The sequence below is a fragment of the Haliotis cracherodii genome, unplaced genomic scaffold (genome assembly GCF_022045235.1).
Source record: "Haliotis cracherodii isolate W230 unplaced genomic scaffold, xgHalCrac1.p SCAF_11, whole genome shotgun sequence".
NCBI classification, from domain to species: domain Eukaryota; kingdom Metazoa; phylum Mollusca; class Gastropoda; order Lepetellida; family Haliotidae; genus Haliotis; species Haliotis cracherodii.
The window spans coordinates 3,911,659-3,927,883 of record NW_027266266.1 but is presented as its reverse complement, the minus strand read 5'-3'; the positions used below and the strand labels follow the sequence as shown (position 1 = coordinate 3,927,883).

At 43.0% G+C, this 16,225-nt stretch overlaps 1 protein-coding gene across 1 annotated transcript; it reads left to right on the top strand.

Moving 5' to 3' along the window:
- The first annotated feature begins 361 nt into the window (after positions 1-361).
- LOC139456118 (zinc metalloproteinase nas-13-like) lies at positions 362-13,798 on the top strand. Its single transcript, XM_071237651.1, has 12 exons — positions 362-507; positions 1,358-1,418; positions 2,905-3,001; positions 3,463-3,569; positions 4,659-4,773; positions 6,712-6,781; positions 7,731-7,934; positions 8,480-8,606; positions 9,668-9,853; positions 10,374-10,496; positions 11,933-12,058; positions 12,359-13,798. Exons 1-12 carry the CDS (start codon positions 442-444, stop codon positions 12,463-12,465), a joined length of 1,389 nt encoding a protein of 462 aa, XP_071093752.1. The 5' UTR covers positions 362-441; the 3' UTR covers positions 12,466-13,798.
- The last annotated feature ends 2,427 nt before the right edge of the window (positions 13,799-16,225 follow it).

Genomic DNA, 16,225 nt, shown 5'->3' with positions numbered 1-16,225 from the left:
TCTCATTTCACTTAAATCATGCATGTCATTTTCCCGAGGGTCACCTCGTGCGTTATCGTGATGAAGTAACCACACCATCCAAGTTGTTGAGGGCACGACTGCTCTCGTTTAGGTTACAGATTTACTCTTTGAAGCAAAATCATCACCTAATTGTGCCTAGTCACTGACACGTTTGTCGCTGTTCTCAAAACTAACATGTCGTCATGAAAGTTTAATGGTGTCGTGTATTCACACAGTGTTTAATAAATTCCATATTTGGAAGTATGTCCGTACACGTGACCAATAAGGAAGTGAATTGTCACCCAAAGGTTGGTCAGGGGGCACGATATGTTCAGATGACACATTGCACTTCAGTTAACCGGACAGGTGACAGGAAACAAGACGGCTAGCAGTATTATATATAACACCAGGGACAACGATTCTTACCAGACCAGATTTGTGATGATGATATTCAGCATGGCGTCTACAAAGTTTGCCTCTTTTCTCGCCGTCATTTCATTTATACAGGTGAGATTAGTTTCACTAATGTAGAAATTGTTTATATGTAGAATACATTTTCAGAAAAGTGATATTTCACTGCAGTGAACATAACACTTTGAAGGAAATTTTGTCATACAAGCCCGGAGTGAGGAAGGTCCGGGGTTCTATCCGCGGCCGCGTCATACTAAAATAGGTTTCTTTTTTTGAAGAGGGTACTTGTTGTTTTAATGACTCGTAACAACTGGCGAGGGAAAGAAGATATTTTCGTTCCCCCGTAACTCGATGAGATAAACGTGATACTTCACTCGACACATGAAATTTCCTCTGTATATCACAGTACTTACACTAATAATTTTGTAAATAGCAATATACGCTGCGATACAATTATGGTTCTATGTTTTTTGTCATAAAGTTTGTTTGTTTGTATATTTGTTGCTTAACGCCGCACTCAGCAATATTCCAGCTATATGACGGCGGTCTGTAAATATTCGAGTCTGGGCCAGACAATCCAGTGATTGACACCATGAGCATCGATACACACAATTGGGATACGATGACATGCATCAACCAAGTCAGCGATTCTGACCACCCGATCCCGTTAAACGCCTCTTACGACAAGCATAGTCGCCTTTTACGACAAGCATGGGTTGTTGAAATCTATTCTATCCCCAATCTACACTGGTCTTTTGTCATAAAGGGGAGGGTGGAGTGATGGTGGGATGTGTACGTGAGGGGACGTGGCATAGATGCCCCCCCCCCCCCCCCCCCCTCACACACACACACACCCGAATCTGTGTTCAGCGTTGTCCAGCGTTGTCAGATAGATGACAACCTGAATACTTTTTTGTGTTTACATTCTGACCATTGTCTCTTCCAGATTCTGAGCAGCGTGTCATCCTTGACCGTGGATCAGATTATTCAAAACGCAGCTAATTCAAGTAAGAAATCAAATTTCACAATGTCCCTTCTATGTACCTCTTGTTAACTGATCAGATTCCGCTTCTCATATCTATTGAAATTGCTTCAAACAAAATGACGGCGCCCATTGAAGACGATCTGATCAATAATCAAGATCTTTATTGTAATAAAGCGGGTCTTACCTCGCGAAGCGCATCAAACTACGTGAACACCTTGATCAAAAACATGAACAGAATTCCAAATATCTATCGACCCCCAGTTGGCAAATCGTTCAGTCGACCGAAATCTCCACAGTGAAAGCCATGTTGTTTATGAACCGGATGTCTTGTTCGTTACGCGATTTTGATTGGACTATGCATAGACTCGTTAGTCCAGCTAAAATGTAATTCAAGCCTAGTCCGGACTTTTACAGTCAGTTATTTCCCTTGCCTCGGGAAGATGCTTGGAAGTTGACGGCTGACAAAATAGACAAAATACATTATGGATAAGAACTTCTTTATTAAACTGTGATAGGATCTGTACCGAAATGTCGCTGTTATAGTATTATAGAGTCCAAAATCTTTGTCCAGTTGGTAGACCCGAATGATTACCCTACTCTCACCCTGTCAACATCATAGTGTCTAAATCTACCGCTTATCTGTAGTTTTCCTATTAACATGGTCCCGAGTTCTGAATAATTAATGAGGACTACTTTGCTATACCACTCAGACTCTGTATGCATTGATCAAACAATACCTGTCCGTAATGCAAGGTTTCCGATTTGGTGAAGTTTACTGTATATACAGTATATACAGTAAACTACGGTTAAAACGAACTCAAAGGGACAACTAATCTTAGTTCGTTATAACCGTAGTTCGTTATAAAGGAATACGGCATATGTACAGCAAAAGGTCGGGACAAAAAAATAAGTTCGCAATATCCGTCAGTTCGTTCAAAGCGTGTTCGGTATAAACGTAGTTTACTGTATATTTAAATAAGTAGATAATATATACCTAATGCCACCACAAATGATTTCAGGTGGACATTTAAGCACATGTAGGGCTTTCAGAATTTAGTTTACTCTACTTAAGTTTGGATCGACCCAACACGGGAGGTATCAGGGCTCAGGGGGTCCATTCATCTATGCCCATCGGAATCTGCTGTGAAGAATCTTGTCCCTAGGCGTGCCAGAAACGTATGGCCCTGTGTTCGAATCCTAGATTGTATATTCTGGTTTGTTAGCACCACATCCTTGCTCGTTCGACACGCCTTAAACAACTGAAATACTGTTCAAAGCAGTGTCGGCCCCACTCAATCACCAATGCATTCTTATGAGGCACGGCTCAATCTTCCATGAGTTCATCATATAAGTCGGGGCGAACCGGGATTCGAACCCACGATCTTAGTATTCTGGCATGCCAAAGGGAGGCAACTCTGTAGAGAGAATTGCGACGCCTTCAACGACTGGGCCACTCGTGCCCCGGTGATGTATGGCTCTCACGATCACTCCCTCCCACGTCTTTGCAGGTGCGCAGTTCGAGTTCATGGATGAGGCCAACGGCGTGGTGCAAGTGGAACTGGACATGAAGTTCACGTTAGAACAGTGGCGGGACCTAATCAAACTGTAAGGGCATGCGATTTATTATGTTATTGATTAAAACAATTCATATTTAATTCATTCGAGCAAATGTAAAAACTTTTTTTTACATTTTTTGTTGTTACTATTGTGAAGTGTTTCGGGGTCATAGAATTACGCTCGTGTGATGCATGGTGTTATGTATTCCGGGTTTACTTGCGAGAAGGAATAATTTGATGGTTATTATGATTAAGGTTATGATTATTGTTATTGTTGTTGTTGAGTCATAAGGATTATGGGGATTGTAGGGGCAATAACATAAAGTAGATTATTTTAACATTTGAATCCGTTTCTTATAAAATATGACAATTAATATCAGTGTTAAGGAAATTATATAAAATCATTCCACCGCCTGGTGTCTACGTTAAAACTGAGAATATGCTTGCAAATACTAGGGGAAATTTATTTATAGCTGTTTGTTCTGACTATTGCTACTCTCTGTGTGTCAGAAACAAAACCAGCGGAAACAGCCGAGAGAAGCGGAAAGCCGTTCGGAACGCGCGACTGCGCTGGACATCGAAGGCAATCCCATACGAGATTGCGCCGAATACATTTAGTGAGCGTTTATGCTGCCATTATCTATGATATAGTACTGTGTGTTCGCAATTAAGCAGAATTTCATTCAAGAACAAGTGGGCGTAATATACCTGACACTCATAATATGACACATGAGTGACCCAGTCTTCTAAGGCGCCGTAATTCGCTGTGCAGAGTTGCATCCCTTAGATGTGCCAGAAACCTATGATCGTGGGTTCGAATTTCTGTTCGCCCTGATTATGTTTCTAGGTTTGTCAGCACCATACCTAGGGTCGTGGGATTCACCATCTTCCCGAGGCAAGCATGTCCACGATCCTGTATCAAAGCCTAGTTTCTAGTGGAAACAAGGCTAGTGGACGCTCTTGCCTCGGGAAGATGCGGTTTCACCAAACTGGTAAACGTCTGAGACCTGCATCGCTTCGGGTTTTCCTCCCACATCAAGTGACACGCCGTGATATAACTGGAGTATTGCGAAAGGCGGCGTTGAACCCAACTCACTCACACACAACTAAATGAAAAACAGCAACAGGTGTTTCGTACTGGAAATGACCCTTGACCTGACGAATACTTTGATTGTTTGTTTGTTTGTTGTTTAACGCCACACTCAGCTGTATAATGGCGGTCTGTAAATAATCAAGTCTGGGCCAGACATTCCAGTGATTGATATCATGGACATCGATCTACGGAATTGGGGTACAATGACATGCATCAACCAAGTCAGCGAGCCTGACCAATCTTGTTAGTCGTTTCTTACGACGGCAAGCATGGGTTGCTGAAGACCTAATCTGACCCGGATCTTCACGGGTCGACCCGAAAAGGTACAGTGTCCACCTTTGGGGCCTATTTTTTAGTTTCAGACTCTGTAACTGTGTCTGAAACCTTGTGTCTGTGTCATGATGGCGGTTGGTTTACATTGAGTTGCCAGACAAACAAAGAGGGTGTTTAAATACCTAGAACCAATCGTGCCATGACAGTTGACCGGCCTGAAACTAGTTTATAAAGAGTCTGTGACAAGTTAGGACAAATCACCTAGTCAGCGGGTAGTTTCAGTTGTGCTTGCTATACTTGTGTCGTTACGAAAACCATGAAATGTGTTGTTTGTTGTCAGATACCGGGGAGGAACAACAGATCCGGAACGCGATTGATGACTGGGAGATGTACACGTGCATCACGTTTCGTACCAGCAGGACTGGGAACCGAGTCAGATTTCAAGATGGCGGCGGGTAAGTAACTCAGTTGATGCGATATGCGGCTTTAAAGATGGCGTTGTCAGCTCTTAGACTTTTCCAATGTGGACCCAAGTTGTAGGTGTTAGGATTCAGGTAATATATCACAGTTGTCGGTGAATGTTAGTTGTCGGTGAATGTTACAGTTGACGGTGAATGTTACAGTTGACGGTGAATGTTACAGTTGTCGGTGAATGTCACAGTTGACGGTGAATGTTACAGTTGACGGTGAATGTTACAGTTGACGGTGAATGTCACAGTTGTCGGTGAAAGTTACAGTTGACGGTGAATGTTACAGTTGATGGTGAATGTTACAGTTGACGGTGAATGTTACGGTTGACGATGAACGTCACCTTTGTCGGTGAATGTCACAGTTGACGGTGAATGTTACAGTTGACGGTGAATGTCACCTTTGTCGGTGAATGTCACAGTTGACGGTGAATGTTACAGTTGACGGTGAATGTCACCTTTGTCGGTGAATGTCACAGTTGACGGTGAATGTTACAGTTGACGGTGAATGTTACAGTTGACGGTGAATGTCACAGTTGATGGTGAATGTTACAGTTGACGGTGAATGTCACAGTTGACGGTGAATGTTATGGTTGACGGTGAATGTTACAGTTGACGGTGAATGTCACAGTTGACGGTGAATGTTACAGTTGAAGATGAATGTTACAGTTGACGGTGAATGTTACAGTTGTCGGTGAATGTTACAGTTGACAGTGAATGTTACAGTTGAAGGTGAATGTTACAGCTGTCGGTGAATGTCACAGCTGACGGTAAATGTCACAGTTGTCGTTGAATGTCACAGTTGACGGTAAATGTCACAGTTGACGGTGAACGTTACAGTTGTCGGTGAATGTCACAGTTAACGGTAAATGTCACAGTTGACTGTAAATGTCACAGTTGTCGGTGAATGTCACAGTTGACGGTAAATGTCACAGTTGACGGTGAATGTTACAGTTGTCGGTGAATGTCACTGTTGACTGTAAATGTTACAGTTGACGGTGAATGTAATAGTCGTCGGTGAATGTCACAGTTGACGGTGAATGTTACATTTGTCGGTGAATGTCATGTTTCTCGCCGAATATACAATACTCATCGGTGAATGTGCCACAGTTGCTGATAGATATGGCATAATAAGTTGTCGTGGATTATGCAACAGTTGCGGGGTGAATGGTAGAGTTGTCCTAGAAATGATGTCAGTTATCGTAGACGAGGTCCAAAAGATGTTCTCTTAGGAAATGTATCACAGACGTCGGGATCCCATTTATTCGTTACGAGAGCACAGTTGTCCTTCACGAGATCAGTTAATCTTTACGGGATCACAGTAGCCTTTTCCGAGATCACAGTTGACCTTTACGAGATCACAGTTGTCCTTCACGAGATTACAGTTGTCCTTCACGAGATCACAGTTGTCCTTCACGAGATCACAGTTGTCCTTCACGAGATTACAGTTGTCCTTCACGAGATCACAGTTGTCATTCACGAGATTACAGTTGTCCTTCACGAGATTACAGTTGTCCTTCACGAGATCACAGTTGTCCTTCACGAGATTACAGTTGTGCTTCACGAGATCACAGTTGTCCTTCACGAGATCACAGTTGTCCTTCACGAGATCACAGTTGTCCTTCACGAGATCAGTTGTCCTTCGCAAGATTACAGTTGTCCTTCACGAGATCAGAGTTGTCCTTCACGAGATCACAGTTGTCCTTCACGAGATCACAGTTGTCCTTCACGAGATCACAGTTGTCCATCACTAGATTACAGTTGTCCTTCGCAAGATTACAGTTGTCCTTCACGAGATCAGAGTTGTCCTTCACGAGATCGCAGTTGTGCTTCACGAGATTACAGTTGTCCTTCACGAGATCGCAGTTGTCCTTCACGAGATTACAGTTGTCCTTCATTATAACGTATATGTGGTCTTCATTTCAGTTGTTCCTCGTTTGTGGGAATGCTTGGGCGTGGTTCTCAGGCCATCACTCTCGCGAGAGGTTGCAGACAGGTTCGTTGTGTTAAAGCTCATTTTTCGAAAAAAACAACACGAAAAACGTAACGTAAAGTTTGAAACATAAACGGTGTTCACATTATAATATTGAAAAAGTAACTTATACGTGTTTGACCTCTTGACGCCAATTGACCTGTGAAGATTCGGGGTAGAATAGATCTTTAGCACTCTGTAAAAGGCGACTATGCTTGTCGTAAGAGGCGACTAACGGGATAGGGTTGTCAGACTCGCTGACTTGGTTGATGCATGTCATTGTATCCCAATTCCGTAGACCGCCGTCATATAGCTGGAATATTGCTGAGTGCGGCGTTAAACAACAAACGACGCAACCTGACGCCAATTGGCTTTGTATAACAGAATTTTCCTGTAAATTAAAACCCCACTCACTTATCAAATGTATGAACGCCGACGTCCACCCTGCTGTTTGTACCCATTGAAACCAAATTTACATATCACAGTCTTGTTACAATGAAAATCCGTTGGTATGGAAATCCCCCAAACATGAACTTACGGGGCCCTCTACATTTTTATATACATGTTGGATGTTGGTCTGGAGCGTGCTTTCATGATCCGAACGATTTCACTTGGATCGGCAGTGTCCAGATTAACCGGGTTTTCTTTAATGGAAGAAAATAAATAATTTGGATATAATTTCATATTGGTTTCCATACAATTCCGAACAACACCCGTGCTAAATACTGTTAAGTGACACGTGCAATAAACGTTGCCCGATTGGGCCAAGAAGAGTCCAACAAAAGTACAGTAAACTATGTTTATAGCGAACACGCTTATAACGAACTGACCGATATAACGAACTTTAGTCCCGGCCATTTGTATGTATGCTGTATATATGCTGAAAACGAACTACGGTTATTACGGACTTTTGTTAGTGGTCCCTTCGAGTTCGTTATAACCGTAGTTTAAGGTAGTTATTTCTCTCTTCCAGAAGGGTACAATTATTCATGAGATCGGACACGCCGTCGGGTTCCACCACGAACAGACGAGGCCAGACCGGGACCGCTTTGTGCGGATTCTGCGGGAGAACATTCCCCCAAATGTGTTCTTCAACTTCCAAAAATACTCCACATCAGTCATTGACGACTTCGGCGTCCCTTACGACTACAGCAGCATCATGCACTACGGCAGCACGGTAAGACGTACCCACGGAATGGCACGTCATTTGTCTGTTGCATGCTGTTTTACGCCTCTCTCAGCAAGATTCCAGCTATATCACGGCGGTCTGTACAAATCGAGTCGTGCACCAGACAGGGGGTTGATATTATGAACACGCCGTACAATGACACGCACAAGCCCATCTGGGAAGTCCCACGGGGTAGATCAAGTCATACCCTCATTACAGTTAATCGAATGTAATTCCGAGGGCCTGTGTTGGGGTAGTTGGGTAGTGTGGTGATTACGGAATGAATGCAATGGTGTGCTCGGGGATGATCAGTGACGTTTTACCTGACGGATATTATGTCACAGTCAGCCATAGCATATCTATATAAGTGGTTCTTACGTGTTCGAATCCGGACAAAACACCGGTGGTCCATATCATGGGCATTGGTGAATGCCGGGACACGATGACCTCACTCACTCGATCACTCACTCGATCACTCACTCGATCACTCACTCACTCACTCACTCACTCACTCACTCACTCACTCACTCACTCACTCTCCTTCAATGTTTCAGGCGTTCACCGTGAATGGTCGGCGTACCATTGAGACCCTTGATCCGCAATTTCAGAACAGGATCGGCAACCGACGCGGCCACAGTTTCCGAGATATCAAACTCGCCAACAAAATGTACAGTTGCTCAGGTACATAGCTTGGACCTCGGCCAATGCAACACGATGAATAGTGCATGCGTCATTCACAATAGTACGTCCTGTGAACTTCAGCCAGTGCAACACAATGTGCGGTGCATGCGTCATTCACACCAATACGTCCTGTGTCAACTATACGATACAGGAAATGTGGGAAGCAACCTATTGCATATTGTTGGGGCAATGTATGGTTTAAACAGCAATATACAGTGAACTAATTGTCGAAATACAATGACACCCTTTGAAACCGGACTCTCCCCAATAAAATATGCAAATTGGGGGATTAACGACACATCGCTAGGGAGAAACAAACCGCAGGGCAAAAGAAAGTATACACCCTTGTTTGCTGGTGGCTAAACTGAAACAAACAAGACATGGCTGTTCGGTATATACGGTTTGATAGTCATATGATTGGACCTTAAGATTGTAAATTTATCCAGGACTGTTTTCAGCCAAGGAATTATGAAATTTTGATAACGTTTGTAATTATTTGGTCACATCTAATTTTATACTGTATACATCCCGGGCTGTTTATATCGTTCTGTGTTTGTATAATATACAGTTATAACAGTAACTGTCCACGAGACGTTTTTTCCAGATTGACAGGGTCTGACTGTATATCCTTCCGCATCATGAAGTGCATGCCTGACTAAATCCAAACCTAAAAATAATTTTGTTCAAGAAAATAGTAATTTGGCCACAGGTCGTACAGATAATTGTTGAATTAATGCCCTGAAAGGAATGTTGAGGGCACGATGACTCACTCACTCACTCCAAGTCGTTTGGCTCCCCCTTCCAGAGAAACATACGTACGTTCGAATAAGTGACACAAAGATATTCTGTGCCCCCCAAAAACACATTAAATGTAGCAATTGTTAGGATGTAGTTCCAGAGAACAGCCAGTCTCCATCACCTACAGAAACATATTCCATTGATTCAAGAGGAAAAACACTGATTAAAATTAAATAAACGGATCACTGAAATTCAATAATGTTCCACCGGTAGCACCCGCCACATGCACAATTCGCATCTTAAGGTCATCTTCCTTTTTTCAGAGTCTTGCACGGGCATCACGGACGCTGACTGTCCTAGCAGTCGCGAGGGGTTTGTTGGCAAAGACTGCAAGTGTTGGTGCCGTGGCACTGGTAACAGCCCTGTTCAACATTGTGACGGCGGCAGCATCGGCAACGGCGGAGACGGTGGAGACGGGGGAGACGGCGGCAGTGTCACGCAAGCACCAGGTGGGTTCAGAGGAATGGACCAAATATGACACTTTGCTGGTCAACAGGCAATCTCAATACAATCATATCTTAGTTCCGGCTTCCGCTATACAAAGGTCAGAGGACATCCAATTATGGGTCATGTCAGAACGACTGGGAACCCAGGCGACGACACACGGACGCCAAATCTAGCAGACCCACGTACGAGGACAACCAGCGTCAAAAGCGTGCATCTGCCGAGATATCATCATGTACTGCACTCGTAAATATCCGGGATAGAATAGGTCTTCAGCAACCCATGCTTGCCGTAAAAGGCGACTATGCTTGTCGTTAGAGGCTAACGGGTGGTCAGGCTCGCTGATTCGGTTGAGGCATGTCATCGTATCCCAATTCGGTAGATCGGTGCTCATGATATCAATCATTAAATTGTCTGGTTCAGACTCAATTATTACAAACCGCGGCCCTATAGCTTGATTATTGCGGCGTTAAACAACAAATAATAAACAAATGAACAAACATCATATACTGTGTTTTGTTTCAGTGACGGGGACGTGCGTGAACATGAACGCCAACTGTGAGGCCTGGGCCGGCCGTGGGGAGTGTCAGCGAAATCCCAGCTACATGACGGTGTACTGTCAGAAGGCCTGCAACGTCTGTGACAAAGGTGAGTGTCAGCGAAATCCCAGCTACATGACGGTGTACTGTCAGAAGGCCTGCGGCGTCTGTGACAAAGGTGAGTGTCAGCGAAATCCCAGCTACATGACGGTGTACTGTCAGAAGGCCTGCGGCGTCTGTGACAAAGGTGAGTGTCAGCGAAATCCCAGCTACATGACGGTGTACTGTCAGAAGGCCTGCGGCGTCTGTGACAAAGGTGAGTGTCAGCGAAATCCCAGCTACATGACGGTGTACTGTCAGAAGGTCTGCGGCGTCTGTGACAAAGGTGAGTGTCAGCGAAATCCCAGCTACATGACGGTGTACTGTCAGAAGGCCTGCGGCGTCTGTGACAAAGGTGAGTGTCAGCGAAATCCCAGCTACATGACGGTGTACTGTCAGAAGGCCTGCGGCGTCTGTGACAAAGGTGAGTGTCAGCGAAATCCCAGCTACATGACGGTGTACTGTCAGAAGGTCTGCGGCGTCTGTGACAAAGGTGAGTGTCATGAGTAAGTTATTACAAATCTATTTAAAAAACTTCCACCAAATGCAAATGTACTTGTTCGCCACAAGAAGGTCAAGTTTTCCTGGAATGTACACATTAATAGTTTACGAGAGAATGTCAGTCGGACAATATAGTTTCATCTGAAACCTGTATTTTAGACATTAGCGTAACTACCATATAGGCTATAAAGACGATTGCCTACACATTAGACCCGTGAAGATCCGGGGTGAATAGGTCTTTAGCAACCCATGCATATGTTTGCTGTAAATGGCGACTATGCTTGTCGTACGAGGCGACTGAAGAGGTCGGAGGGGGATGCAGGCTCGCTGACTTGGTTGATGCATGTCATCGTATCCGAATTGCGTAGATCGGTGCTCCTGATGTCAATCACTGGATTGTCTGGTCCAGGCTCGATAATTTACAGACCGAAATCCGAAAATGAGCAAACATAAGTAAATATGTTCTATGGGTGGTGAGGTGAAATGGGGTTTAACGTCGCGTCCAAGATTATTGCACCTATATAGCGACGTGCATGTACGTGTGTGTGTGTGTGTGTGTGTGGCTGCTTGTACTAGTCCGGACTGATGCCGATTTATAGTGCTAGCTCACTGAGATACCATGCCGCAGTTTAACATGAATACCCCACTCAAACACAGTATACTGACTCTGAGCCGACCAGTCCTTGTTTTAGGACCTTAATGCGGAGCGCCACACAGGGTAACATGTACCATCTTTTAACGTCTTTTGGTATGACGCGGCCGGGATCGAACCCCGGACCTTCCGCTCTCCGGGCGGACGCTCTACCACTTGACCACGGAGGCGGTCCAAATATGTTCTAAGCTGAGGACGATGGCCTACAGTTGGTTGGTTCGGTTTGTTTGTATTTATGTTGTAGGATGAGTTAAGTGTAAACATAACATGAAACATCCCCTCTTTTTATTCAGTGGCAACGTGTGACGATATGAACACCAACTGTAACTACTGGCAAGGTCGAGGTTACTGCACTGACATGTTTGTCAATTACATGCGCGAAAACTGTGCAAAGTCATGCGGCTACTGCAGAAGCGATGGTAAGTAAAATTGTACATATACTGATCGAAAAAGGTTAAGGATCATGAATATTTGGGGACAGCTTTTTTCCAGAGAAGACTGAGCACACAGTTTCATAAAAATATCCCCAATAATATTCATGATCCTTTACCTGTATATTATAGTATAAATAACATTTTCAGTATTTGCACATCCTTATATTATATTCGCAGATGCATTCCATTTCTATATAGTAGACATAAAATAGTCCTTACCTATCAAATAAATGAACCATCAAGTTTGAATATTTTTCATTAAAACACTAATTGCTTCTAATTTAGAAAATTCAGAAAGTGGCTCTAACGGACAACCCTCTTTGCACCTTGGAACATCAATCTTCACCATCGTCACGAGCGGTCTGGCGGTGCTGGTTTCCTTCCGCCATTGATCGACTGTTTCCGTGAAATCTCGAAAGCCGACGGAAGATGACGCAGAGACGAGACGACGTGGTTTTGCTTTGAACTTTTGAAGTTGGGTTTATCGTACATATGAGTGAGTGAGTGAGTGAGTGAGTGAGTGAGTTGGATTTAAAATGAAATGTTTATCAGTCATATTATATGTTAGCATGTCAGCTTGATGTAAGTGGGAAGCCCGAAGGCTCATCGAATACGTTATGGATACCGAAGTCTCTGAGGCGCGACAAAACTACTTCTCTCTCGTGTGATGTCAGTATCGATTATTGCAAGTGCCTCCTTGCAAACATCAAACCAGATCAAGTTCGTCGTCCTCAAGTACTTCAGTACACCGCTTGAGAACCATCACCAGAACATACGATGATATCATACCGGTCCTTCGGGCGTCACACGGGGGGCCAATATCTCCCAGGGTCAAGGTCGACAATTGTCTCAAGTACCCGACCTACCTTTCTGAGTTGCTTCCCTTGTATCAAACCACTCGTTCACTAAGGGTCACGTGATCAGTTACTCCCAGCTGTGAAATCTTTGTTTGACAAAATAACTTTTTCTTACAATGAAGCTGTCAAGTGAAATGACTCTTTCAATCAAGAACCTACGATTCATAACCCACTACTGGTGACATCTCACAGAAGTGCACAGAGAATATATAGATAAACGATGAGCTATATAAATACATCTGCTATTGTCATCATCATCATTATTATCATTATTATTTTGTGATGTAGGTCTTAGGCCACTTTCGTAAAACACAATCAGTGCGTATCCTGGATTCGAACCCACGATCACGGGTGTCTAAAGGACACAACTCTGCACAGTGGGCCACCCGCGTTCCCCTCGTAGCCAACAAGTATATCGAAGTCAGCTTGAAATAAAACAAGATGGTTTAACACATATACTATTTATTGTGTTAATACTATTATGGATATGACGAACATTGCTACCACAAGTGTATTCAAGCTTCCGCTATCATTCGTCAAATTCCGGTATGGAACGGAAGGTCACGAATGTTTACGGTTCAATGTTTGCGGAACTCATTCAAAGTGCCCGACTGCTGAGGGTTTCTTCAGAACAGATATATATATATGTATATATTTGGACATAGTTCGGTGTAAATGGGACATATCGATAATAACAATTATCATTGATTTTGCGTATGTGTTAATGTTGTAAAATACTATATTGATGTAATTTTACATGTATGTTACTTTTTTATATTTGAAATAACATGAACTATTCTGAGCTGAGCTATGGTCTCTTCATTGAATAAACATCTTAAGACTAAATGTATTTCCGAGGTGCACTTCTTCAATTTTCACTGTGGCATTATGACGTCATGTTGGTTGCCAACCACGACGGCTGAGTAACTTGATAGTCGATGCCGCAGCCAATGCAACCGTTGGAAACTATACTGAACAAAAACCGTTCAGGCTCATGAATATGTTTGGAGATATTTTTATGAAAAGACAAGACTTTATTATCTCAAGGGAAATTCATAATGCACAGTTGATGAGCACGAAAAACTAAAATATGAAATATGACATATTAAAATATGAACTTAAGAAAATAAGATACTATTCTAACCACAGGTAAAACATGTAGAAAATTGAACACTATCACAGTAACGACAAGGCATGGTATTTAAAATCATATATATATAAAAGCGAACTATTAAAAAGTATAAAACAGACAACCTTTTAAAAGACGAATCCTGGCTGGTATGAGTGATTTATGGACCTTGTTTGTTATCAGCATCGGCATGCGCAGTCGGCAGCCAGGAAGTAGAAACTGATACACATAATGATGTATATGACAGCCGTTATTTGACAATTCGCTACTCATAAAATGTCGCCGTTGTTTTGAAATTGGGTATCAAAAATCTTGCTTTAGGAATTTATAAATGTATGTCTCTTAGATTAATTTCAACAGACAGTCTCACATATCAGCAGTAAAAATTAAAAACTAAAATGTTTTGAATAAATATTCTGTAAAACAGTGTGAGTTTTGTATTGTCAAGTTTAAAATACCCAAGACACCGAAAGAAATACAATCGCCTTTGATCCTTTTTATAAATATGCTCCGCGTTGGCATTCCAAGTGAGTCTCGAAACAATAATAGTGCCAAGATACTTATATTGTTCAATCAAATCAATATTTTCGTCAACAAAGAAATCTATGATCATTGCCTTTGCATTTTTAACGTTTAGAGTAAGAAAATTATTACAATTGTATAACCGTTAAGTTTGCAGATGACACAGATGCTGGCTGTGTCACCTGCAAACATAACGGTTAAACAATTGTTAAAACTACTGACACAATTATTTGTGTGTAAAATAAATTAAACAGGAGAGAGCACACGACCTTGGGGAGCACCCGTAGATGTAAAGGTCACAGATGATATGATACCATTTAAGTCACAAAGTGTGGTCTGTGTACAGGAAAGAAGACTATGCTTGCCGTAAAAGGCGACTATGCTTGTCGTAAAAGGCGACTAAAGGGATCGGGTGGTCAGGCTTGCTGACTTGGTTGATGCATGTAATCGATCCCAATTGCGTGGATCGATGCTTTAGACGTTCATCATTTGATTGTCTGGTCCAGACTCGATTATTTACAGACCGCCGTCATATAGCTGGAATATTGTTGAGTACGGAGTTAAACAACAAACAAACTGAGGCCTGAAAGCGCGAGAGACCACATCGATCTATGTCAAGATAAACGCCAGTCATCATAAGTGACTAGCCCCTATGATGTCACGCCATGGAAACAAGCGGCGGAAGAACATGTTCTCTCCCAACGAGGGACGCTTGGCCGAAGCAACTGCTCGTTCTCTCCCAACGAGGGACGCTTGGCCGAAGCAACTGCTGAGAACATACAGGAAGCTAATGAAGGGATATTTTCTAAGAGTATTCCTCACATGAAAGAATGGCTAACAGCAGCGCCAGTCAATGCTCTGGACTCCGACACTGACTTGCCACCCTCAAAGGTAACGTTCTGTTTGTTTGATAGACATCATGAAGGAAATACAAAATCGGTAGAGGAATTGCTAAGGCGTATAACGTTCGTTCCCGAAATGAAAGGCATAATCAATTCGCAAGTACAACAATTACACAGGGAGATGAACCGCAACAGCTATTTCCTAGGTGCGATGTCCCCCAGAAACTACAAGTCATATTCGTCCTGCGTTTGCTACTATACTCACCAACAAAAGTTCCAGTGACACCAATATTTTAGTGTCATTTTCAAACAAGTAAAGTTTGGTTTCCAATATTGTCGTACATGTATGGAATCAAGTCACAAAAACGCAACTGCTACAGAAAAGCATGCATTCCGTGCAAAAGTTGACTTTTATGCAAGCCCCATGCATTTCACTACCCAAGAATGGGTATAAAAACATGGGATTCCATATGCATTGTTTAGCATCGTGCTGACAACAACCAATCAGAAAAAATATCTAAATTACGCAATTATTCAACATTACGAAATGCCACGCCTGTCCGAAAATGAGCGTCTGCGAGCCATTGGTAAGCTTGAAGCAGGATCGAGTCAACGTGATGTTGCAAGACAATTTACGTCCACAGAAACACAATTGGGTGATTATGGCAACGTTGGCAAGAGACGAATGCATCAGAGACCATCCTCGGAGTGGCGGGCCACGCGTAACCAGTAATCGACAAGACAACTGGATTCGAACAACACACCTACGAAATCGATTCCAGCCAGCAACAGTGACTGCAAG